The sequence below is a fragment of the Oncorhynchus nerka genome, linkage group LG6 (genome assembly GCF_034236695.1).
Source record: "Oncorhynchus nerka isolate Pitt River linkage group LG6, Oner_Uvic_2.0, whole genome shotgun sequence".
NCBI classification, from domain to species: domain Eukaryota; kingdom Metazoa; phylum Chordata; class Actinopteri; order Salmoniformes; family Salmonidae; genus Oncorhynchus; species Oncorhynchus nerka.
Genome location: NC_088401.1, coordinates 26447857 through 26474263, shown reverse-complemented (window position 1 = coordinate 26474263; position 26407 = coordinate 26447857). Strand labels below are relative to the sequence as shown.

The window sequence follows — 26407 nt, the reverse complement described above, 5'->3', positions numbered from 1 at the left end:
TATGTGTTTGATGTATTTGATACCATTCCACATATTCCACTCCAGCCATTACTATCAGCCCGCTCTCCCCAATTAAGGTACCACCAACCTCCTGTGGTGTGTGTGTGTGTGTGTGTGTGTGTGTGTGTGTGTGGTTGTGTGTGTGTTTGTGTGTGCCTGGGAAGCTGTGGCATGTGTACAGTGTTCTTGAGAAAGAGAGAGGGGTGGAGTCATTGTATGTAGCAGGACAACAGGGTCAAGTCTTATGTATTGTGTACTGTAGGGCCTAACACTGAAACAAATGACTGTAAGTAGACTAATAGTGTAATTTACACAGTGTAGTGATCTCAACTCAGAGATGTGTGAGTCGAGTAATAATGAAAGCTTGAAGTCCATAGAAATGAAGCACAAGTCATATTGAGCAATGACATGAAGAATACTTACTGGGTCACCATCTTTCCCTCCACTGCCCTGGAGAACAAAGAAAACAACAGTATAAAAGACCCCAAACTATTTCTGACCCCGTAAACATACATCAGCTACATCAAAAACTGCCCTTCTCAACCACTGAACAAGATGACAATAAAGCCGTCATGGACAACGGCCGAAGGCCTGAAACCACCTAAATAGGCCATTACAATAGACAATAGCAGATGTTTATAGAGACAGAATTACAGAGAGAGAACGCCAATTGAACTGAACTATTCTGGTGAAAAATATGCCGGGCGGGCCAAACCACACCAATGAAAAGGATAGCATGTTCACAATGTGAGACGGAGAATAGAGAATGCTCCCCTATCGCTTGCCAACTGCCGAGCTCTCACTGTGTTTATTGTGCATTGCGTAGCATGACAAATCAGGCAGGGTGTTGTCTGGTGTTTGGCAGGAACTGTCTAGGAGCCAAAGAGAACGAATGAATCGACCGTAACCAGATACAACTGAGATTTTGCCCAATTACAATGCAGTGCTGATAAACATGATCAATGGGTGGTGAAGGGAGGGGATGTTGTGCTAACAAACAGGCTCTTACTGGCTGGCCGTCGTTGCCGGGTGCTCCGGGTGTTCCTGCTGGTCCCTGAGGCCCCTGGGGGCCCCTTGGTCCTGGCTCTCCCTCCCCAGAGGAGCCATCGCCTAACGGGCTTTGCGGGCCTGGGGGGCCGGGGGAGCCAGGGGGTCCGGCTGGCCCTGGGTCTCCTCGCTCTCCTTTCTGACTGTGCGTCGCCTGGAGGGAGAGAGTAGGCTCACACCATGAAAGGATGTTTTAGAACAAGCTAGCAAAGTGTGGTATGTCTGGTATATTGGCAATAAATTATGTGTTATTGATGGCTTGTCAGGTACAAGGGGCAGGGGTTCTCAAACTCTCTTCCAGGACCCCCAGCCACTCCATGTACTTGAACTACTGAGCTAGCACACCTGATTCAACTTGTCAACGAATTATCAAGCCTTTGACTAGGTGAATCAGATGAGCTAGTTCAGGACTACAACTAACAACAGATTTGACAACCACTGTTATAGATCAGGTAACACACTCCAGGTCTTCAGATACATCCTATTCAATCTCATTCATTCAAGTCAACAACTGATACTTACACTTCCTGGTCTATAGGCTGCATCCGCTGTCTGACTTGGTCCTGTGGCCAAAGACACAAAATCATCAATACAAATGTACAGTATATGGCTCCTTACCTCACCATGTTTTACCGCCACCTAGTGGCTATTCATGTAAATACCACAAGGCATAATAACATGTTCACGCAGTGAATTTTCATTTGAAATGATCATAAATCAATAAATTGTGTACAGTCTTCCTCCTCTCTCTCACCTCTCTCAGCGGTCAGCTCCACTTCCTGACCCGAGGTCTCGCCAGCATCCTCCTCATCGTCACTGGGCGATGCCTCTGTGGGAGGGGCACGCACTGGGGTGATCATTGGCTCCTCTGGCTGAGGGGGTAGGGGGAAAGCGGGAAGAAATTTAAAACAATGCATCATTTGAACATACAGCTAGAGTCAGGTTCATCATGTTCTGCAAGATTGGTTTTGTCGCCCTAGGAAAAGCCTAGAATTTGGAACGTTTGTTTGAATTGTTTGAAAGCATTCTTGCTATGGCTTTGCATTTCATATCAAGGAGCCCCAAGAATTTGGAATGTTTGGTTGAATTGTTGCCATGATAATTTGTTGCATTTTCAGAATTGACTTTCAGTCCTTACTGGGCAAACTACATTCGACTCAGGTGACTTTTCTGGTTCTCTGGTGGATTATTACATAACTTTATTTGAACAACTTTCATCAACTCTTGTGAACACATTCTGAACCCAGGGCTTGGAAATGTTTGCCATTGACACCCCTGGAAAGTTTGATCCTGTGATCGTCACCATTGGCAGACAGCGGGGATGATTTTGATGTTGTTGCCTCTACCATGTTGTTGTGGAGTCCAACACGAGCTGGAATGAAGCCCATCATGAGAGAGTGTAACAGCAAACTGGGGAAAAATATGTATTCTCTGATTGTGGATATTTGTTGATGAGAGACCAGCTGGTGAAAACGGTCAGGTGTGTGGATAGAAAGGTGATTCATGCAGACAATGCCACTTTGAGAAAGATGAAAGTTCTCAAGAAGAAACAGTCTCACAAGTGTCTCCTTGAGAATATCCTGGAGCACATCCACATCAAATAATCAGATTATGGAAGCTGAGGTGCAGAGGCGGCGGCAGGTAGCCTAGCAGTTAGAGCGTTGTTGCCAGTAACTGATGTCATAAGGTGAAAGCACCAATTTGTAAGTCGCTCTGGATAAGAGCGTCTGCTAAATGACTTAAATGTAAATGTAAATGGAACTGAAAGGTTGCTGGATCGAAGACGTCGATGTCGATTAAGGCAACCCCCCCCCCACCTCTCATTTTCAGTGGATGTAGGCGGTTTTGCCGGGTGTTATTCTCCAAGAAATATAAGCCATAAAATAACACAATCTTTCTTTATTATTTTATAGTACTAGTTAAAATCTCTCTCATCAAAACGTTGTTTTTTTCATGATTATTACATTCATTATTATTGTATTTAACCCTTTCTGTGTGTCCCTGATATCACTTTCTACCCTGTTAGTTTGTAGTAAATCTCCTTTAAGAAAACAGCCCCTTCCCACAATGACATGTGGTTCAGGAAGTATCATTATTTGTGTGATGGGAAAACAATGGTGCAAAGCTAAATAAATATACATCCATTTTTACATGTTTCGTGTTAGTCTGCTTGCCTCACTCATACATTTCCATCCTGTTGAGCTAAATTATAGAGAAAATTCATAAAATGACAAAATACATTTCATAAAGAAGTTAAATCCTCTTCAAGTGTTTACCATTATGCTATCTTAATCTCAATCACCCACAGAGATATGACTAATTTAGGCTCCAAATGTCCACCCTGTTAGGATTATATATGTTTTTCTGAAACTCTTTTTCTGACAAAATAACATTTTTAAAAAGTGGCAGGGGTGGCGGGGTGGGGGTTGGGGGTAGCTGTATAAAATAGTCATTGTAGTAATAAAATGGTAATTGTAAACACTTAAAACTACACATTTACAACTGTGGCAATACTGTGATGTTGTAAAATCATTTGATGTAATTCGATCCTCTATTGTAATTGTGGTTTTGATTGTGTGTGCTTTTATATTATGTTCAATACTATTTTTAAATAAATGCTAAAATATGTTTTAAGTGAGAAGTAGGCAGGTAAGAAAGCAGAAAAAGGAAATTCACATGAGCACCAGAAAGCCTACTTCACCCATGCTCTACCAAGGCTATTTTGGTCTATTGTACTTCAAACAATGTCTATGCAGGTTGCTTAGGATTCAAATCTTCTCAAACTGCCTAATTCATACTATTTTCCAGTAGGGGGCAGAGGAGCTGCATGGTGTGTTTTCTCTCCTTCTCTGGCTCACAGCTTATGTATGTGGACGTGTGTTTATGTATGTGGACGTGTGTTTATGTGTGTGTGTGTGTGTGTTTATGTTTGTATTTGTATGTGTGAGCATGCATATGTGTGTATGAATGTGTTTGTGTGTGTGTGTGGGCTGACGGACCAGGAGCCCTGCCAAACCAGCTATGCAGGAAAACGCTGGGACCGGATCCACAAGCACACTTGGAATGCCAGAGACATCCTCCCCTGCCTCAGTACATCCTATGCTCTCGGATGAAGCCGCCCATGGGCACAGATCTGGGACCAGTTTTCCCTCCGAAAATCCAAAGATTCCACATTAGCCAAATCACCCTTCCTGAATCTACCCTAATGCCAGCTAGGACAGAGGACACAAGCAAGCTGTGAGTGGGAGCAGCCTCAAGGAGAGGTAAGGGAGGATAGTGTAGACCACACAAAGTCCAACCTTCACACACAGCTGGAGAGAGAGACAGGGAGATGGAGAGGGAGAGACAGGGAGAAGGGGAGAGAGAGAATGAGAGAGAGGGAGAGAGAGAGAGACCGCAATAGAGAGAAGGGGAGAGAGAGACAGAGAGCGTGAGAGAGAGAGAGCGAGAGAGATAAAGAGAGACAGCAAGAGAGAAGGGCAGAGAGAGAATGAGAGACAGAAACAGAGAATGAGGGAGACAGAGACACAGAGAAAGAGAATGAAAGAGAGACAGAGAGAGAGACCACAAGAGAGAGAAGGGAAGAGAGAGAAGTAAGTAACCTTAGTAGTGTGTTGCCTAACTAACTAACCACAACCATGTGGTGCTTCAAAGTTGGGTTACTAATCTCCATGTACTTAGAAGTGTGCTTCCCTGAAGTGTCCTGGAAAATTCCCATTGACCTGCACACGGTGTGGTCTCTCCTAGTCAACTTTTGATCTCGTCACATTCTTTGAGATCATATCCATTCCCTGGTAATTGGAGAGAAAAAGCTAATGGGATATTGGAAGAGAAACTCTGCCAAGCATCAGTGAATGACTAAGCAGGTGTGATGTTAAGCAGTCTGCTTGGTGTCCATGTGAAAGTTCACTGCACTGAAAAGATGACGGAAGGCAGTGTCAAAGGGATAGTTAGACAGAGCAAGCATCTTGTCAACAGACCATGATCTCCACGACATATTACTGTAGCATGGGATGTGTCTGTCAACGTTGGATCATCTTTTGAGGCATGAAAATGTCCTTCAAGCTAAAGACCAATACGTCTCACTCCAAACGGCCAGAAGGATACAGCAGAGGAGTGGGAGTGAGACAGACAGTAACATGTTTTTGGATGCAGAACTCACTCTGACCTCTTCTAATGGACTCCATATCAAACGAGCGAGCTTCATTTCCATCTCTGGGAATAACCAATGTGTTCTTATCTAAATGGCTGTGGTGAGATATGGGGGAGTGGAGCACAGATGTGTCAGAAAGCAGCTGATATTCAGAAGAGGAAATGTTTTCCTCCCAGACGCAGTCCAAGAACATCAGGCCAGATCTGGCTGAGCGAAGAGCATTTCTCACATGGAGAACCTGGCAGGAGGAACGGCATAACTCCACGTCTCCCACCTAACTGGCCCTATTAGGAGGACATTTTTCAATTGGATTGATCCCAGGCCCTTTGATTCTGGATGTACTGTAAAAACACTTGTGGAAGTATGGATTTAGAAGGTGTACATTTTGTTGACGTTTCAATTGAAGTATTTCGTAAACTATCCTTGTGGGTTATGAGAGTGGGATAAAATATGTCTACATGTTAATATACTGTACGTGGTTGGGGCTGTACGTGCGTGCGTGTGTGTGTGTGTGTGTCACTCACCATAATGTACTCTCTCTCCTCCACTACCTTCTTCACTTCATCCAGAGTTTCTGTGTCATCGAAGGAGTCGTCTCCACTCCCATACCCAGATGCCTGAAAGAGAATAACAATGGAAATACTCTAGTAGCAACCTTGTCATAACATACCATTTCAATTATGACTCATGAATTTGCAATCTCCTTCTTTTTTTTTTTACATATTCAATCACAAGCCAATTATCTAATGCTTTTCCAAGTAGCAATAACTCAGGCTTATGCATGTGGAAATACTTAAAAAACAGAGATGAAAACAAAAGAAATGTAATCAACCAAAACAATCTGTAAAGCCCTGCAGGCTGCAGACCAGACTCTATCACACAGTCCTGTGATGCTCTCTCACAACCACAAGAGGGGGTGTGATGAGCCCATTCATCATGAGCCTTTCCCAGGTTTGATGGAGTCGGTCGTAGTTCAGCCCATTAGCACTGATTCAAGGTCAGATTTAACATTTTCATAATAGTTTTAGTATTGGGGGTGGAGTCATCTGATCCAAGCACACCTATTGGAGGGCAACTTCGACCTCAAGCTTTGAGGATATCAGTGAACCTTGCAGCGAGGCGAGCCCCTGTACAGTACCTTACCACTGTCTCTGGTGTTAACCAGTGCAAATAGTAAATGGCCTATTGAACCAAATACCAAAATATAGTTTTTGGGTGGAATTGTCCTTAAAGGTAGAATATTGGGATTAAGGGGACACACTCACATAGGGGTCGTCCTCCTCACACTGGTCATCTGGGGCCGTGGGGTCCCCCTTCAGAACCAGCTGCTGAATAGAACCCTGGGGGGGAGAGAGAGAGAGAGAGAGGGGAGACGGTAAGTCACAATAACACTAGTGTACACACTCACAGTCAATGCATGAACCCTTGTGCCCTTGCACACACACACACACACACACACACACACACACACACACACACACACACACACACACACACACACACCAAATGAATGACCATTCTCACTCTCACTCCCATTAGTAATACCATTCCACAACCTTTTACTGCAATTGAAATCAGCATTTCAAGTATGGCGAACAGGTGACTCTAGTCTTACTGACAAGAGCTATTCAAGACAAGCAACCTTTAAACTGCTATAACTCGAACAGAACATAGATCCCACTCTAGCAATGAATAACAGAAGTGCTGCAAATGGACAAAGGCGTGCTTGGTAAATCTATTTGTGGGTTCTATCCAGAGGACAAACACCTGTTTTTAATCCAACAAATCTTCTAGGAAACAAGTGGAGGGGAGAGAGGGAGAAGAGAGGAGAGGAAGGGAGGGAGAAGAGAGGCAGGATCAATCTGGGTCAACCAAATCAAGTCCATCTGTTGATGCTGTAAACAGAGTTTGCAGATAAACAACAAATGTGCCATGCAACAGCAAGCTCTGATTAATTCAAAGTTTCATGAGCTTTTCTGAGATCAATCTTAATCTTTGAATAGAAAAGGGACGCGAGAAGAGCACGGTACAGCACAATCAAGGATTTTGTTGAATTAAACTTGAATTAAAAGCATTGCGATCAGTGAACCTTCCAAATAGGAAACACTACCATCAATCGCGTTCAGCTGATGATTCGTTGATTATTTGAATCAGCTGTGTAGTGCTAGGGCAAAGTCCAAAAAGCGCACCCCCTGGTGTCCCGAGGACCGAGTTTGGGAACCCTGCTCAACACTGCAGCTGTGACCTACAGGGGGTGCTGCTGACCCATACTGATCAGCGGCTGTGTGATTGCAATGACATTGTATGCGTTTGTGTGCATTGCTCACAGTGTGTGATCCCAGTGCCTGATGGGCGAGACTTTAAAAAAGCTGCTCTAAGGGCCCGAATCCCACCCCTGATCTGGAATATTGCTGGAATGCTACGGTAGACTACTGATATTGCTTTTCACCCCTACGATGACACAACTGAGCAAAGACATAATAATAGAATTGAGCTCTACTGTCCAATGTGAATCGGCTGTTCTTCTTTTTGCTGTTTTATGTTCATCCCGACTCCTCAGACGCTACAAACACAAACAGTACATACTGTACGAGAGGCTGGAAGCAGCACCGGGCCGGCTGCAGAGCATCGCCCCCCCCCAATAGTGTTGTTTTGATCCATGTCCACTATTGGCCATATGTTACTAATCTAACAGGACTCAGACATAAACACAAAAATAAGCATCAACAGCAGAAAAATGAAGTAAACAGATTTGACACGACCAAGTAAAAACAAATATAGCAGTAAAAGCTGTACAATAAAATGCAACTTGCAAATCCACATTATTTTAGAAAAGGGACATTGACAGTAAATGAAACGAGGCACATATAAAAGCAGCTAGAAGCAGCTACCCTCAGCTAGAGGGTACACTTAGTATGGTAAGAGTATGCATCCCTGTGGCAGAGGGGAGTAGTGAGCTTAGATTTATGAGGATGGGGATGTGGCCAAAGACACAGAGAGCCATGTCTCAGCCGAGTTGGATTGTCTCTTGGCTGCAGACGGGGAGGAGGGGGGAGTGGTGTACCTCTCTCTTCCTCAGACCTTACTGGATCAGTAACGTTATCTCACGGCCTGCCTGTAATCTGAGGAGCATTGGCTAGACTGACTAAACTTTTCTGCACACTGTTTGGCAGGGTAACAACAAGCTGGCTACAGCAGACACCAACAGGCACCCAGCAAGAGGAGGGTTTTCCTCACAGCACAAGCCACCACATTGCATAAACAACCATGTCTGTTGGAACCGTTGCAAAGACAGCAGACGCGAAGGTCTTGTGTTGTGATGGTAAGTTACACAATAAACGGTCCTATCAAGTAGAACATCTAAAACATATGCTGCTTACGTCAGGGTTACACAAAGTCTCTTCGCAAGATTTCAGCTAACGCTTAAATGTATTTAGAAATAAAACAAACATGGTCACTATCAGAACTGGCTGTTACTAAAGACCACTGGTCCCAAACCAGCATGGTATGACTACCATGACTGCCTGGCTGCAAGCACGCACACGCACGCTCACACTCACGCCCACGCGCACGCGCACATGCACGCACACACTCACGCACACACACACATGTGCACGCACCCTCTTGGCAGAGCAAGAGAAAGAGAGAGGACTAAAGGAAGATGAGCAATGAACACAGAGTGATTTATAGAGTGATAGGCTCTGATCAGCGAGCAGTCTGCTTTGCTCCCGGGTGCTAGGTGAGAAGAGATAGGCGGGTGCAGGTTGAAACAAGCAGGTTGGAAGAGAGAGAGTTTCCTGCTCCTCTCCCCAAGGTTAACTGTATTTCTTGGAATCTACTAACCCATCGCTCCAATGAAACTTTAATGAGAGGAAAATAGCTGCTTGAAATGAGCTTTTTGGTGCACTTTAAAACTGAAGCAGGCAATGATTTATTAGTTTATCCACTCTGTTTAGACTAGTACAACATTAAGTAGTGGTATGGTGGAGTGGAAATAGCAATTGATTGGTTATTTTATATCTAAGGGTGAAATAAACTGCATTGTAAATGCCAGGATTTAGGTCAATGGGATAACACAGTCTTGTGGCTCACAGAAGAGTCACATACGCTGTCATGTTCTGACCTTTATTTCCTTTGTTTTGTCATTATTTTGTATGGTCAGGGCGTGAGTTGGGGTGGGCAGTCTATGTTTGTTTTTCTATGATTTGGGGATTTCTATGTTTCAATCTAGTATGGTTCTCAATCAGAGGCAGGTGTCATTAGTTGTCTCTGATTGAGAATCATACTTAGGTAGCCCGAGTTTCACTGATTGTTTGTGGGTGATTGTCTATGTTAGTTGCTTGTGTCAGCACAGTTCTCATTATAGCTTCACATTCGTTTATTGTTTTGTATAGTTTGTGTTCAGTGCTTATATGTGTTCAGTGTATATCATCATGAACACATACCACGCTGCATTTTGGTCCGCTCCTTACAACGATCGTGACATACGCCGTCTGATTAAAACTAGTTAAGCAATCTCCATTTTCTCTTCATCTATCCATTTTACAACAAATTCAGAGTTAAGTAAACACTCTCCGGCTAGGTGAACACTGGTTTGTGGCACGATATGTTAATTCCACAAGCATTCACATGCTAATTCATAGCATTTATTGTATATCTTATAAAGATGTATAGGTCATTCAGTCCTCTATCCTCTGCTATTGCCATAATGTTGCATCAGGGTTTTTCATGCCTTAAAATCAAAATGGCTGACCATGATGTCAGAGGTGGTGAGCCCAGCTCTTAGTCAAGTTCTCCACAATGACTCACCCTACTGTCTCTTTCCCAGGCAATCGACCGTGAAGTCATTCAAAGCCTATGGAGGCGAGCCATGCTGCCAGCCTGTGGCAAGCCCTGATGAACACTCCGTTTTGGGACTCATCAACTATTGGGTTTGGGGCACACTCTCAATTTAATCATTGTAGTGCTGAGGAAAATCATTATGGAATCGAACATTTAAATCAGACCGAGATCTGATTTCATTCTGGAAGTGTTGAGGCCCAAACAGCAACCATGCAGCCAAACAGCAACCATGCAGCCAAACAGAAACCAGGCGCATGAAAACCAAGCAGAGGACACTAAACACAAACACACTATAGGCCTAACCAATGTAAAATAAACCCCCAACACCTCCACTCATACACAAAAAGAAGCAAAAACACCACAAAAACAAAACCCCACCTGTCAACTTACCACAAACCTGTCCAGCCCTGTGCCACCGGCGTTGCCCACGAAGATGCCCGAGCTGGCCTCAAAGGTGAGGGGCTCCGGGCTCCTCTGGAAGGCCACGCGGTGGTACTCCTCACAGTCCATGTAGAGGCGCACCTCCGCCCCCTGCACCGTCAGCGTGAAGCGGGCCCACCTCCCCGTCAGGTCACCCAGCTTGAAGCTGGCCGCCTCCTTGGTGCTCCCATCCCCCGGGTCGGTGTAGTAAAGGAGCACCCGCTGAGACCCATCCTCCACGGGGCTCAACGCCACCCCCAGGTGCACCACCCGCTGGTAGGCGTCGGTGATTGCGAAGAGGACCCCACCGCGCTGCGTGGTGGGCTTGGCGGTGACGGTCATGGCAAAGTCGCGGTAGAAGGGGTCGGGGATGAAGGACTTGGTGAGGCGGCCCACGTTGGCATCGGGCCCGAAGCTGTAGGCCGGGTAGCCCTCGAACCCTGTGATGAAGGAGACCGATGGGGGGAGAGGAATACCGATCAGCTCGGTCAGGTCTATCTGGCCCTGGGAGCCCCGCTCTGAAACACACACAATCAAATACTGTATTAAATCACATGAATAAGACAGGCATATGGCATAGTGCATGGATAGGATAGCACATTAATTCATATAAAGACCTGATGAGTTAGTTATGTGTATATTCACAATGAATTCATGATTATGAATATTAATACCAATGACAAATTGGTGCGCAAACTGTGCTGCACTGACTCCCCTCATTTCTCTTTCTGCATTGTGAAGGTGATCTGGCTTGTGCTTTCATTTCCAGCCATTACTTTCCACTTCAATGGATTACAAATCTGCCACAGTTTCACCTAATTTGCCAAGAGGATGAGAACGTGGAAGCATTCCCATACTTCACTCCTTCCATCCCAGTCCCTCTCCACACGCATCTCTATACACTCACACACACTCCCCACCACACATGTTCCTCGTTAGGAGGGAGAACCCATGGAACAATCATCCGTTTTGTGAGACTGTATAGCAGGGTAAGGCATGTTCATCTGGAAGGCATTAGCGTAGACTAATACACACACCGGGTCCAGGCTGCTCCTGTAAAATGGGCTTAGCACTGCTAGGCTAACTCACACCAATAGGCTAGCCCACACCGCTAGGCTAACCCACAGCGCTAGGCTAACCCATACCACTAGGCTAACCCATACCGCTAGGCTAACCCACAGTGTTAGGCTAGCGCTAGCTCCCCATTGAGAGACACAGACAGATAGGCATGCTTCACGCAGTCTTTAATGGCCATCACCTCTCAGGCTTCTTCAAGCCAGTGTCCCTAGTAAACCTTAACCCTTGGTCTGAGTGCATGTTTTACTGGTGTCATGGAAGAGAGGCCAAAATTCCAAATAGTCCTGTCACCTGGAGCTCCTCGCCCACCCAGTGACATAACACCAGATGGGGGAGCAGCTGGAGACATCACACAGCACTCTTTGGCAGATGCAGGTTCCCATGACGCAAGACCAACATACTGTATGGAACCAGGTGTGACATCGTCATTGGCGGAGTGATAGAGACCTGGCCTTGACGGGACAAACATCACCTGGACTAAGACATCACCAACAAAGTAGCAAGTACCTCAGATTCACTTCAAGTCACAGATGAATCATTTCAGTGTGCATACAATATGTTTCAATCTACTGGGAAATATCATGATAGAAGCGCTATAAGTAATTGTAGGGTAATATAACCACAGTGCCAGAATAAAGACCACTAGAATGAATGACCAATTAATTAACACTCCAAATCTCCCTGATTCGTTAGCTAGAGGGTGTTTGGGAGCAGTTTTGGGGCATTGCGTAGTGGAAGGTTTGGCTGCTAGCTTCGCATACACATGTTGCTAATTAGCCATGTGGGTGCATGGCATTGTGTGTGTGTGTGTGTGTGTGTGTGTGTGTGTGTGTGTGTGTGTGTGTGTGTGTGTGTGTGTGTGTGTGTGGGTGGGTGTGTGGGTTGGTGTGTGGGTGGGTTGGTGTGTGGGTGGGTGTGTGTGTATGCATGTGTGTGTTTATCCATGACTGTTTTCTATCCAAGTGGTCATCCGTCTCGGGGTAATTTCCTAAGTGGGTCATTGCATTTTGAGGAGTGTGTAATGCGGCCTGGACTCAGAGCACTGCATTATTTTGGCAGGGACTAGACTGTTACCATCTGCACATACAGTATAGCCCAGTTATACAGTCTCCGCACTATTTCATTAAGTGCACATAACAGCTAATTCTTCTTGCTTAGGTTATGCAATTCAAATAAATGATAATATTGAGTTCCACCTCTGGCCTGCTCGCCTCCCTACCACTGAGGAAGTTCAGTTCCCGCTCAGCCCAGTCAAAACTGTTCGCTGCTCTGGCCCCCCAATGGTGGAACAAACTCCCTCACGACGCCAGGACAGCGGAGTCAATCACCACCTTCCGGAGACATCTGAAACCCCACCTCTTTAAGGAATACCTAGGATAGGATAAAGTAATCCTTCTCATCCCCCCCCCCCCTTAAAAGATTTAGATGCACTATTGTAAAGTGGCTGTTCCACTGGATGTCATAAGGTGAACGCACCAATTTGTAAGTCGCTCTGGATAAGAGCGTCTGCTAAATGACTTAAATGTAAATGTAAATGAGTCCAATTCAATTTGGTAACGGAGACTCTGAGGGAAATGTGCTTTGTACAGTATCTCCTATGTGATGTTTGAGAAGACAGTGTGGATTAAGCACTATTTAAAACACATTCAATCCCGAGCCAGAACATGCTTTATCAGTGTGTGTCATATCAAATCAAACTGCATTTGTCACACGCTTCGTAAACAATAGGTGTAGACTAACAGTAAAATGCTTAATCCCAACAATGCAAAGAGAAAAATACAAAAATAATTGAAAGATAATAACACAAGGAATAAACACAGAATGAGCAACAATAACTTGGCCGTATACACAGGGTACCAGTACTGAGTCCATGTGCAGGGCTATGAGGTAACTGAGATAGATATGTACATATAGGAAGAAGTAAAGTGACTAGGCAACAGGATAGATAATGAGCAGTAGCAGCAGATTTTGTGATGAGTCAAAAGACTTAAAGTGCAAAGGGTCAATTCAGATAGTCTGGGTAGCTATTTGGTTATTATTTAGAAGTCTTATGGCTTGGAGGTAGAAGCTGTTCAGGGTCCTGTTGTTTCCAGATCTGGTGCATCGGTACTACTTGCCGTGCGGTACCAGAGAGTCGTAAGTTTACATACACCTTAGCCAAATATATTTCAACTCCGTTTTTCACAATTCCTGAAATGTAATCGTAGTAAGAATTCCCTGTCTTAGGTCAGTTAGGATCACCACTTTATTTTAAGAATGTGAAATGTCAGAATAATAGTAGAGAGAATGATTTATTTCAGCGTTTATTTCCTTCGTCACATTCCCAGTGGCTCAGAAGTTTACATACTCAATTAGTATTTGGTAGCATTGCCTTTAAATTGTTTCACTTGGGTCAAATGTCTCGGGTAGCCTTCCACAAGCTGCCCACAATAAGTTGGGTGAATTTTGGCCCATTCCTCCTGACAGAGCTGGTGTAACTGAGTCAGGTTTGTAGGCCTCCTTGCTCGCACATGCTTTTTCAGTTCTGCCCACAAAGTTTCTATAGGATTGAGGTCAGGGCTTTGTGATGATCACTCCAATTCCTTGACTTTGTTGTCCTTAAGCCATTTTGCCACAACTTTGGAAGTATGCTTGGGGTCATTGTCCATTTGGAAGACCCATTTGCGACCAAGCTTTAACTTCCTGACTGATGTCTTGAGATGTTGCTTCAATATATCCACATAGTTTTCCTGCCTCATGATGCCATCTATTTTGTGAAGTGCACCAGTTCCTCCTGCAGCAAAGCACCCCCACAACATGATGCTGCCACCCCCGTGCTTCACGGTTGGGATGGTGTTCTTCAGCTTCATTTCTGTTTCATCAGACCAGAGGACATTTCTCCAAAAAGTACACTCTTTGTCCCCATGTGCAGTTGCAAACCATAGTCTGGCTTTTTTCTGGCGGTTTTGGAGCAGTGGGTTCTTCCTTGCTGAGCGGCCTTCGGGTTATGTCGATATAGGACTCGTTTTACTGTGGATATAGATACTTTTGTACCTGTTTCCTCCAGCATCTTCACAAGGTCCTTTGCTGTTGTTTTTGGATTGATTTGCACTTTTCACACCAAAGTACGTTCATCTCTAGGAGACAGAACGCGTCTCCTTCCTGAGCGGTATGGAGGCTGCGTCGTCCCATGGTGATTATACTTGCGTACTATTGTTTGTACAGATGAACGTGGTACCTTCAGGCATTTGTAAATTGCTCCCAAGGATGAACCAGACTTGTGGAGGTCTACAATTTATTTTCTGAGGTCTTGGTTGATTTATTTTGATTTTTCCATGTCAAGCAAAGAGGCACTGAGTTTGAAGGTAGACCTTGAAATACATCCACAGGTACACCTCCAATTGACTCAAATTATGTCAATCAGCCTATCAGAAGCTTCTACAGCCATGACATCATTTTCTGGAATTTTCCAAGCTGTTTAAAGACACAGTCAACTTAGTGAATTAAGTGAAATAATCTGTCTGTAAACAATTGTTGGGAAAATTACTTGTGTCATTCACAATGTAGATGTCCTAACCGACTTGTATGTAAACTTCTGACTTCAACTGTGTATGGGTAAGGTGACTAGGCATCAGGATATATGATAAACAGAGTAGCAGCTGGGTATATAATGATTGTACACTAGGTGAGTGGGTTTGCGTGTGTGTGTAGAGTCGGTATACATGTATGTGCATTTATGTGTGTAAGCAAATTATGAAGTGAGTGTTTGTGTGTGTTGGAGTGCCAGTGTGCGTGAGTGTGTAAGGCCCTGTGAGTGTGCATAGAGACAGCGCAAAAATCCAAATAAAAGGGTCAACTGCCTACACTGCCAGGTCACTTACCTCCTCCCTATAGGCTGTCTCATCATTGTCGGTGATCAGGCCTACCACTGTCATGTCGTCAGCAAACTAAATGATGGTGTTGGAGTCATGCGTGGCAACACAGTCATGGGTGAACAGGATGGGGACTAAGCACGCACCCCTGAGGGTCCCCCGTGTTGACGGTCAGCGTGGTGGATGTGTTGTTGCCTACCCTTACCACCTGGATGCAGCCCGTCAGGAAGTCCAGGATCCAGTTGCAGAGGGAGGTCTTCAGTTCCAGGGTCCTGAGCTTAATGATGAGCTTGGAGGGCTCTATGGTGTGGAAAGCTGGACTGTAGTCAATGAACAACATTCTCACGTAGGTCTTCCTCTTTTCTGGGTGGGAGAGGGCAGTGTGGGAGAAATATCATCTGTGGATCTGTTGAGGAGGTATGCGAATTGGAGTGGGTCCAGGGTGTCTGGGATGATGGTGTTGATGTGAGCCCTGACCATCCATTCAACGCATTTCATGGCTACAGTGCAACGCAGCGCGATAGTAATTTATACAGTTTATCCTGCTGTTCTTGGGCACAGGGACTATAGTGGTCTGCTTGAAACATGTAGGTATTACATACAGGGTCAGGGAGAGGTTGAAAATGCCAGTAAAGACACTTGGCAGCTAATCAGTGCATGCTCTGAGTACACGTCCTGGTAATCCATCTGGCCCCACGGCCTTGTGAATGTTAACGTGTTTAAAGGTCTTAGTCACATCGGCTACAGAGAGTGAGATCACGCAGTCATCCAGAACAGCTGGTGCTCTCATGCATGGTTCAGTGTTGCTTGCCCCGAAGCGAGAATATAAGGCATTTAGCCTATCTGGCAGGCTCACGTCACTGGGAAGCTTGTGGCTGGGGTTCCCTTTGTTATCTGTGATAGTTTGCAAGCCCTGCCACATCCGACGAGCATCAGAGCCGGCATAGTAGGATTAGATCCTGTATTGACACTTTGCCTGTTTGATGGCTCGTCTGAGGTCATAGCGGAATTTCTTATAAACGTCCAGATTAGTGTCCCGCTCCTTGAAAGCGGCAGTTTTAGCCTTTAGCTCAGTGCAGATGTTGCCTGTAATCCATGGTTTCTGATTGGGATATGTATGTTCGTTCACTGTGGGGACGACAACATCGTCGATGCACTTATTAATGAAGCCAGTGACTGATGTGGTAAGCTCCTCAATGTTATCTGATGAATCCTGGAACATTTTCCAGTCTGTGCTAGTGAAAGAGTCCTGTGGTTTAGCATCCGCTTTATCGAACCACATCCATATTGAGTGTGTCACTGGTACTTCCTGTTTGAGATTTTGCTTGTACGCAGGAATCAGGAGATTTGTGGTCAGATTTGCCAAAGGGAGGGCGAGGGAGAGCCTTGTATGCGTTTCTGAGTGTGGAATAAAGGTGATCAAGAGCTTTGTCACCTCTAGTTGCACAGGTGACATGCTGGTAAAAGTAAAGTAAAACGGATTTCTGTTTCCCTGCATAAAAATCACTGGCCAAGAGAAGCGCCATCTCTGGATGTGCATTTTCTTGTTTGCTTGTGGCCCTATACAGCTCGTTGAGTGCGATCTTAGAGCCAGCATCACATTGTGGTAGTAAATTGACAGCAATGAAAAATATAGATGAAAAATCTCTTGGTAAATAGTATGGTCTGCAGCTCGTCATTAGGTGTTCTAAGTCAATGTGTTTGTGTGCGTGCATGCCTGCCCGCCTGCGCGTGTGTGTGTGTGTGTGTTTCAGTAACTTAATCTCCTGCTGTTGAGCCAGGTTTCCCAGTCAGTCAAAACTCCACAACTAATCCCATTACAGTAGTATTATGAGGTTTACTTTGGACAGGCCTACAGGAAACCACAGGCCCCTTTCTATATCAAACAATCACTGGAGGACTTCTGACAGAAACATTCTGACGGGGAATGTAGCATGATACTGTAAAACACTGGTGTGTACAGTTACAACATGATCCTTTAACCTGACTTCAACCCTCACACCTTCAGACTAAAGACAGCTCACAAACAGTTAAGTTGCTGACAATGCAATGGCTTGGAGGGAGTCCGTGTGTGTGTGTGTGTGTTTGTTTATGTGTGTGTGCGTGCGCGCGCGCGCGCGCGTGTGTGTGTGTCATCGTCAAAGTTTACTCCCTTTTGTCCCTCTAAACCCAACTCCAGCCCCACTATGCGTCTCTCCTCTGGACATGGAAATGAGACCGTTACAAGCTGGCCACAGAGGAAACTAACCACAACATTTGTTCACCCAACGGGCTGTAGCTAGCAAATAAAGGAATGTAAAACAATAACCACTTTAATACTAGACTACTAGACTGTTTAAAAGTCTGAAGCCTTTCTCCTGGGACTGATTTAGTTCAGGCCTCAAAAGGGCATTATTGAAAATGCCCCATGGTCTTAGATATGCTAGTGCTTTAGAGAACTCCTCAGACTATTGGTGTCAAGCCTTACATGGAGGTGAATGAAACGTGTTTGTGAAATGAAACCACCAGCCATGGTCTTTAAAAAGTATCTGTGAGGAGTAGAGATTCACTGTGTTGAATGATGTGAAAACATTTAAGGTCATTTTGAAGACACAGTAAGTAGTACACAGTAAGTAGTTCACAGTAATTAGCAGCTATCAACAAACACTCGCCACAAAACTGAACTACATTTTTACAATAGACAGAGAGAGAAAAAGTCATTTGTCATGGTTACGAGACTCGTCTTGCATGACTCACTCTTTCACAATCACGTCATGCAAATGATGTCTATGGACGATTTGTGTGAACGTTGGAGTTACGTAAACAGAGCTCTAGTTACGCCCTTAGAAAAAAGGCTTCTTCGGCTGTCCTTATCCCTTTCCACTGAGGGTCATACACGGAACCCAAAATGGTTCTACTTAGATCCAAAAGGGTTCTACCTGGAACCAACAAGGGTTCTTCAAAGGGTTCTCCTATGGGGACAGCCGAAGAACCCTTTAAGATTCTAGATAGCACCTTTTTTTTCTGAGAGTGTGGGATCAGGCACATAGGGCACATTTAATGCCTTTCTAATGCACAGAGTCTACAGTAGATGAGTTAGGGTTAATGGACGAGGACCTTTGGCCCTTCAGGAGTCCGATATACAGCTAGCTGCTTTCCTGCTATCTCTCTTCAATAATGGAGTGCCAAGTACAGAATGGAAAGAATTCACAAAAGAATGAATATCTCTTAAGCATCTTTGTGTGTGTGTGTGTGTGTGTGTGTGTGTGTGTGTGTGTGTGTGTGTGTGTGTGTGTGTGTGTGTGTGTGTGTGTGAGTGTGTGTGTGTGTGTGTGTGTAGGTTCGTACAAATGTGTGTACATTTAGTTGTGTTGGACTTGTTTCGAGTGTGTGCTTTTGTACACGTATGTGTATATCCTTGCAGCCCTAGCTGACACCATCCGCAGACACTTGCTGCATAGGGGGAAGACTACAGACAGAGAGAGGCCCAGCAGACGGAGGAGTCGAGGGGTAATACGACAGTGGTGAGAGACAGGCTCTGGACAGGTGGAGCTGGAGCAGTCCAGGGGTTTACAGTCATTACACTACCATGTGCCTCCATTAAGCCTGGAATGGACTGCCAGGTGGAGGGAGAGGGCCATTTTTAATCAAACTTTAAAGGGATAGTGCGAGATTTTGGCAATTTAGCCCTTTTCTACTTAGCCAGAGTCAGGTGAACTATTGGATACCATTTTTATGTCTCTGAGAACAGTTTTAAGGAAGTTGTTAACTAGCGTCAGTGCAATGACTGAAAGTCTAGTTAGCAATGGCTCGCAAAACTACCTTTCACTTCCTTCAAACTGCACACAGAGACATACATGAAAATCTCGCAGTATCCATTTAATCCCAGTCTGGTATGAGATTCTTGGTAGGAGTATAGGTAGGGCCAGATGGAATCTGTGATGACTTTATATGAGTAAACCTCCAGTAATTAATTGAAATAAAAAGGATACCAATGGAATAACTCAAATCACTTCACAAAACACACACACACACACACACACACACACACACACACACACACACACACACACACACACACACGTATCTGTGGTACCACAATGCTGTCATTGGTCACAAAGGCTAGAATTCAGCAAAGCTATTCAGTCTAAACCTAATTGTACTGTATCCTCTGTGGCACTGGGATTAGGCTACACCACATGTTACAGTAATGCTTCTTTCGAGGGATTATGTCACGCTTTAACAACGTTAGCCGCGGTCTGTGACGGGACTTGTTTTGTGTTCACTTTGAAAAGAGCCTCATTTACTTAGAAGTCATTCACAAGATCAAAATGCTTGTTGCCATTGCCTTCGGCGTCCTTCGTTTTGAGTGACAGCCCGGTTTAGGGGGTGATGTTGGCCACGCATGGTTTGAAAAACAGGAAAAAGGAGCTAGCTGGCTAGGTAGACGTTAGCGTTGTGTATTCAGCTGAGAGAGGACACGCGGTCAGGTGAGCAATGGCCTCCTGTAAGCACAAAGGCCTGTCTGTTAGCAGCAGGCTTAGAGGTGAGTCAACACAGGCATTAGCCTAGTGCCCAGCAAAGCTCTTAGCACCCTAGCCTTGATCAAAGGCTTTCACCACTTAAGTGGGAATGAATGGGGAATGTTTATAAGGGCTCCGACGCTGAGCAACGGCATTCTACCACTGTCACAGGATGAGATAGATGGCTTGGATTTGAGATAGCTCTGCCATTAGGTGCACTGAGTCGCAAACACACACACTCATAATTCTGATCTTCACCCACTAATTGGTCTTAGGCCAATGATTTGGTAAAATATCAGAATTGGGCTGCCTGTGTAAACACAGATAGAGAGCTGGAGATCAGCCAATGAACAGGTGTAAAAACAGCCTTCCAACTCCATCATGTGGTCCCATCCAGATGAAAAGTCTAGTAACTTTCCCAACATTTATCGATTTTTCAGAAATCCTGGTTGGAAGACTTCTGGAATTACGAGGTAATAAGCAGGAAAACCAGAAATCCTCAACCACGATTTCTGAAAAACCATGACATTTTGGAAAAGTTTTGCAACCCTAGTCATCTCAGAACAGTCAAATCTGTGTGGTTGACTTAGAAACTAGTTGATAGCTAGATCTTACAGTGGGTGCTACAGTGAGTATTATAGTGAGTGGAAGGAGGTAGAGAGGGAGGAATTGACTGAGAAATTGACATTTCATTCATGATGAACTTTTCCTCACGGATTTAAATAGCTGTCAAAGGTCTCACCAAGTAAATAAGGTGTTTCAAAACATAAGCACGGTAGTTGCTGTGGGAAGCAGACGTACCAAGTCCCAGTGTGTGAGGCCAGGGAGGGTAACCTCAAGAATTTTAATCCCACCAGCAATGGTTAAGTGGGTCATGTTCAAAAAACGAAAATGGGACTTAGAACTGTACTCTAGGGAGCACGGAAGTCGCTCCCTAGAGACCCCTGAACACCAAGGAATGATTTTGATGACATACTCTGTCCAGTCAGCTGCAAGAATGCCTCCATGGTCACACTACTATGCAATGGTATAGTCAACATTATTGAATTATTTTGGCATTAATATCACTCCATAGTTTTTTAGCATTTTGATGGCACTCTCAAGTAAACATCAGCTTTACAACAATGTTACAACGCAAACAGCAAGCTGAGCTGACAAAATGGTGAAGTGCCTAGAATCTGTTATCACTCCCATGGCCTTCATATTGGACACCATACATGTGGCTTACGTCAGCCATACTTCAAGAAGAGGGGGGACTTTTCCCCCACAATGAACTCAGTACGAGAACTCCTTGGTCTAATAACACTGCACTGGGACAGTGGAGAAGCAGATTTACATGTCAAATGTTATTTTTACAGGCATTAAAGTTCAATTGGTATGAAAATAACCAAATGGCTACAAAATAGTTCCCTGGGCGATTCCAAGCAGGCAAATAGTTTTTGTATCTCAGATTGTTCTGGCAATTGTCACATAGAAACTTAATTGGAAGGAAGTATGTTTGACAAACATTTCTATTTGTAGCACAAACAGGAGGCCTGTACAGGTCTAAAAAGGTCCTAAAATGGCCACTTTCATCATGATTTTGCCAAAAATGGTTTCTGATATATATGTAAAAACATGTTAAACCTCCCCATTAAGTTTCTATGTGAGAATTGGCAGAACAATCTGTTTTCATGCCATGCAGGAGTGGTATTGCCGAATCCTCTGGGTCCGTTATTAACAGTCATTTTTCCATCAGGTTTTAACATGGGCACTGTTTTCTTTGTTAATGTCTTTACGACCCAGCTAAGACTTTGCCAGAAGCCCAACTAGAGCCCCTGAGAAAAAAAAGAAAGAAAAAAATTGTTAAATGAATTGACATGACAGAAATGTGGGTATTACTCCATTACTCAAGAGCAGTCAAAGTCTGTTTTCACTCTGAAGCCCATTATTTATCATTGTGGGTTTGGTGCAAGTGCATTAAATATCAAATATCATTAATTCCCCAAAGGTTGGAAACAAAAACAAATATCTTTATCTCTTTGGCACGGTTGGCAGCATAATTCGTAGTGATTCAAGCTTGACCGCAATCAGAGGGGAGAGAAAGAGAGAAAGAGAGAGAAAGGCAGAGAGAAATGGAGTGAAAGACAGAAAAAAGCAGCTCGGCAGACCAGGGACTAGCATGCCATCTCCATCTCCATGCCCCATCTGCTTGATTTCATTAGCATCACAGCTTCCATGACACCACAGCATTACTCTGTTGGCAGTGCTCAGGCCCTATGTGTGGTCTCAAAGCCAACTCTTAATAGCCACATTCTATACCTAACGTCCTCAATTAACCCCTGTTCCGTGTTAAGGGGGGAAAGGCCCTTCACATTGTGTTCTCAAGTGCATTTCAGATACAAAAAAAACGGTATTTTCCGGTGGGAAACACAAAGTGAATTAAGGTAATTGGAGGGAAATTAAGTTGAGAACACAAAAGATAATTTCAGGGAGTTTCCACAGTAGCATTGCTGTCCACAGTAGCGTTGCCATGTGTTACTGTGACTCATGACCCGGCTGGACAGGAAACAGAAAGGGCAGGGTCAAGTCCAAGCTCAGGGGAGATGACGATGTTAAATGGTAAGATGCACATGCATGCCTACTCTAAACCAACTGTACCATTTAGATGCAGCTTCCAAAGTGAGGACAAGTAAGTTGATCCGTTCTGGAATCGACCAGTTCAGGTGTGCTCAGCTCCGATAGCACAGTCAGCGCAGAGAGTGGAACTTTTGTCTTTAGGGTTACAGTTTCACAAGTAGGGGATTCTTAGGGAACACAATGGTTTTAAATATCCAGTTACGTGGAATATCATTAGCTGTCTGGTGGTCTCATCTTCCATGCCTTTTCATACACACATACACATTCATGGTATTGCACGAGCAAACACACACATACGAGCAAACACACATACACACACACACATACAGTTTTGTACAGCTAACCTTATGGGGACACACAATTCAATCCCATTCAAAATCCTATTTTACCTAACCCTAACTCTAACCCTAACTCGCACTCTTACCCTAACCTTAACCCTAACTATAACCTTAACCCAAAAACTGAACCTTAACCCTAAACCTAACCCTAGCTCCTAACCCTAAACCTAACCCTAGCTCCTAACCCTAAACCTAACCCTAGCTCCTAACCCTAAACCTAACCCTAGCTCCTAACCCTAAACCTAACCCTAGCTCCTAACCCTAAACCTAACCCCTAACCCTAAACCTAACCCTAAACCTAACCTTAAACCTAACCCTAGCTCCTAACCCTAAACCTAACCCTAGCTCCTAACCCTAACGTAATTCTAACCACTCATTCTAACCTTAACCTTGAACCCCTTAGAAACAGCAACAACTAACAAAATGTCCCCAGTTGGTCAACGTTTTGTTTGAGAAGTCCCCACAAGAATAGAACACACACACACACACACACACACACACACACACACACACACACACACACACACACTGAACATTTCAGGAACACAGACAACACATACTTAAGACACGGCTCTCTACCATCGGCAATGATTGTGAAAAAGCAATATATTTAACAGCTCTACCACCTAGTGTACAAAGTCTCAATTGAACCCTTTCTTACTGCATATGGGTAACCTAATCAATCCCATTCCGCTGAGTGTGTTGTACTTGGATAGGAGTGCAAATTAAGGAGTGAGATGTAAACCTCAGCTGACTGAATGGAACCTATATTATGAATGCAGGAGCTGTTGCCGCACAGGGGAGCACATTAAACAGAGCGCAGACAGACAAGTTCTAGAACTTTTTTTAATGAACATCTGCGTTTGACCATGCTCATTACCACGGTCCAGTGGTCGACTTGGCCCGACCATCTGCGGTTCGACTTCGCTCTTCTCCCTCATCCCAGACAAACTTCATCTTGAATGTCAGCAGCCCTTCTTTTTTTTTTACCTTAGTCAGGAGAATCTATCTAACGAGGTCATTCAGTCTACAGTAGCTACAGTCTCTGACTACAGAGTCCAGACTGACTGTCTGTACAGTAGGTGGTTTGTTATAGAAACAAGATGGTGCCTGTACTCTGAACGTTATGACTAACCGCTGTGAGGTCTACTGAGGCTACATACCGAGTCAGACATTTTGGTTCTGAACGCTGATTACCGCAACACAGAGATGCGGAGATCAACGAACGACCCGTGAACCTTTGCGAGGGGATATGCTGTAATGTCTTCCGGTAATCTGGAAACCCGGGAAAAGTGAGTTCTGCAATGCAGTGGCATCTGTAATCTGTCAACCTGGGAAAAGTCACTTCTGCAATGCAGTTGCCTCTGTAATCTGGCAACCCTAGCTAAATTATTTCTATTTCAATCATAATTACCATGGTGTTGAGATGCTAGAGTCCTGAGACACAAAGGCTGTCAGACCACAAGGAGACAGTCTCTTACCACACCCGCTGTGTCTGGTGGATCCAAGAGTTTGGCCAGAGTGAGATTAACTAGGCGATAACATCCAGCCGGACAGCCAGTCAAGACACAAGAAGAGTCTGAAAGTCTAGAGCTGTGTTTACACAGGCAGTCCAATTCTAATCTTTTTTTCCCTCACTAATTGGTCTTTTGACCAATCAGATCAGACTTTTTGCCAATAATTGGGTAAAATATCAGAATTGGGCTTCCTGTGTAAAGGCAGCCTAGCAGAGTTATCAGAGCCAATTCTTTACAGCATGTGTGTGGGCCAGGAGCATCCAGGGGCCAGGAGCATCCAGGGGCCAGGAGCATCCAGGGGATGGGCCAGGGTGTGTGTGTGTGTGTGTGTGTGTGTGTGTGTGTGTGTGTGTGTGTGTGTGTGTGTGTGTGTGTGTGTGTGTGTGTGTGTGTGTGTGTGTGTGTGTGTGTGTGTGTGTGCGTGTGTGCGTGCGTGCGTGCGTGCGTGCGTGCGTGCGTGCGTGCGTGCGTGATTTGCGATGATGTGTGCCTCCATTTTCAGCAGACCCTGTAACAGAGCTATAACAACATCCTAATGACAACACTTAGCATGGAGAAGTGGTAGGACAAGAGTATAACCATTTGTGAAAATGAGCTTTTATCCTTAATAAAGAGCAAATCCATATGACCTCAAGATATTCACAACTTTCTATGCTCCATTTGTTGCATTTGTTCCATAGTTGAGGTTTCCATGAATAAACAGACTTTCGATGTCATACAGTACCACAACTAATACATTTTGGTGCACAAACTGTTGAATATTGTTAAATCTCCCCAGACTTATTTTTGATCTCTTTGACAGAGAAGCCCACGCAGTTAACATGAAATCATAACATGTTCTTAAGTGATTTGTCTGAAAGTAGAGAGTATGCTTTGCCAAGCCCAATAGGGGGCACTGTGAGTTTGTTAAATCCAGGCCAAAATCCCATTCCACATCAGGGCGTACCCACATAAGTAAACATTTATAAGAAAGGGGTTACTGATAACTTTATCTGGGCATAATGTCAAGGGCCAAAAAAGCCAAGGGCCAAAGAGCTCTTTATAATAACGCTCCCTCACGACTAGTCTCCGACTTCCAGATGTCTTTATCTTTAATCTAGATATTGGTCACCATTTTGTTAGTGTCAGTGGGAGAACAGTATCTCTTTTATGTGGGGGGAGATTTGCAGTATTTTTCTTGATTTTTAATTTTGGTCTCGAGAGGCACTTTCACCTTGATTTAAGAACTACATGCAGTGTACAGTTGTAGGATCTTAATTTGAGCTAGTTTGCTACAGCAGGAAAATTGCCCCGCAGCAACAGGAAATGTGTATTATTATGTGAATAATAAATCAAATCAAATTTATTTATATAGCCCTTCGTACATCAGCTGATATCTCAAAGTGCTGTACAGAAATAATTAATGGGCATTTTAGTGGGAGTTAAGTGGGAGTTAATGCATTTTTTCGTTAGGGCAACGAAGCCTTTTTAAAACTCAAATATACTACAAGTTTGCATTTCTTCCACAGCAGGAAAATTCTCAGCAACAAAAGAGTGATCAAATTAAGATCCTACATCTGTGGGCAGCATAAAAAAACAGGAGGAACAGTTCAAGCATTGTGTGTGAAGAACATAGGAATAAATGCCTTTATGTGTAGAACTTATTTAAATACTATCCATGGAGACCTGTTAGCTGCGTGGGATTCTCTGACAAGAGACCAAAAATAAGTCGGGGGGGGATTTAACAATGTTCAACAGTTTGGGATGGAATGTGCACCAAAAATGTATTAGTTGTATGATATGATATTGAAAGTCTGTTTATTCATGGAAACCTCAACTATGCAACAAATCCTTAATGGACCAAAGAGAGTATAAAGAGACTGAAAGCAGCTCACTGAGAATCTAGCAGGGTAGAACAGTACAATAAATGAAAGTACAGTCCAGTAAATGACTGGTAAATGAATGAGTCCCAATCAAAAATAGAGCATTCCTTCAAGCTTAGCTAGCTATATGCTTTTGCCTCCTCCCTTGCTGGTGCTTAGGTCAGTGGTAATAGGTTTGA

General features: G+C 44.2%; 1 protein-coding gene across 3 annotated transcripts in view; it reads right to left on the bottom strand.

Annotated features, from left to right (window-relative positions):
• The window catches only part of LOC115130250 (collagen alpha-1(XVIII) chain-like), an 81419-nt gene that overhangs the window by 29557 nt on the left and 25455 nt on the right, over nt 1-26407 (bottom strand). For all 3 annotated transcript variants that reach the window (XM_029661179.2, XM_029661181.2, XM_029661180.2), the window contains exons 3-9: nt 10433-10980; nt 6466-6540; nt 5725-5817; nt 1802-1919; nt 1570-1610; nt 1010-1201; nt 424-450 (exon numbers count right to left, since the gene is read on the bottom strand). In XM_029661179.2, coding sequence (XP_029517039.1) covers nt 424-450; nt 1010-1201; nt 1570-1610; nt 1802-1919; nt 5725-5817; nt 6466-6540; nt 10433-10980 — 1094 coding nt within the window. The remainder of the gene's footprint in view (nt 1-423; nt 451-1009; nt 1202-1569; nt 1611-1801; nt 1920-5724; nt 5818-6465; nt 6541-10432; nt 10981-26407) is intronic.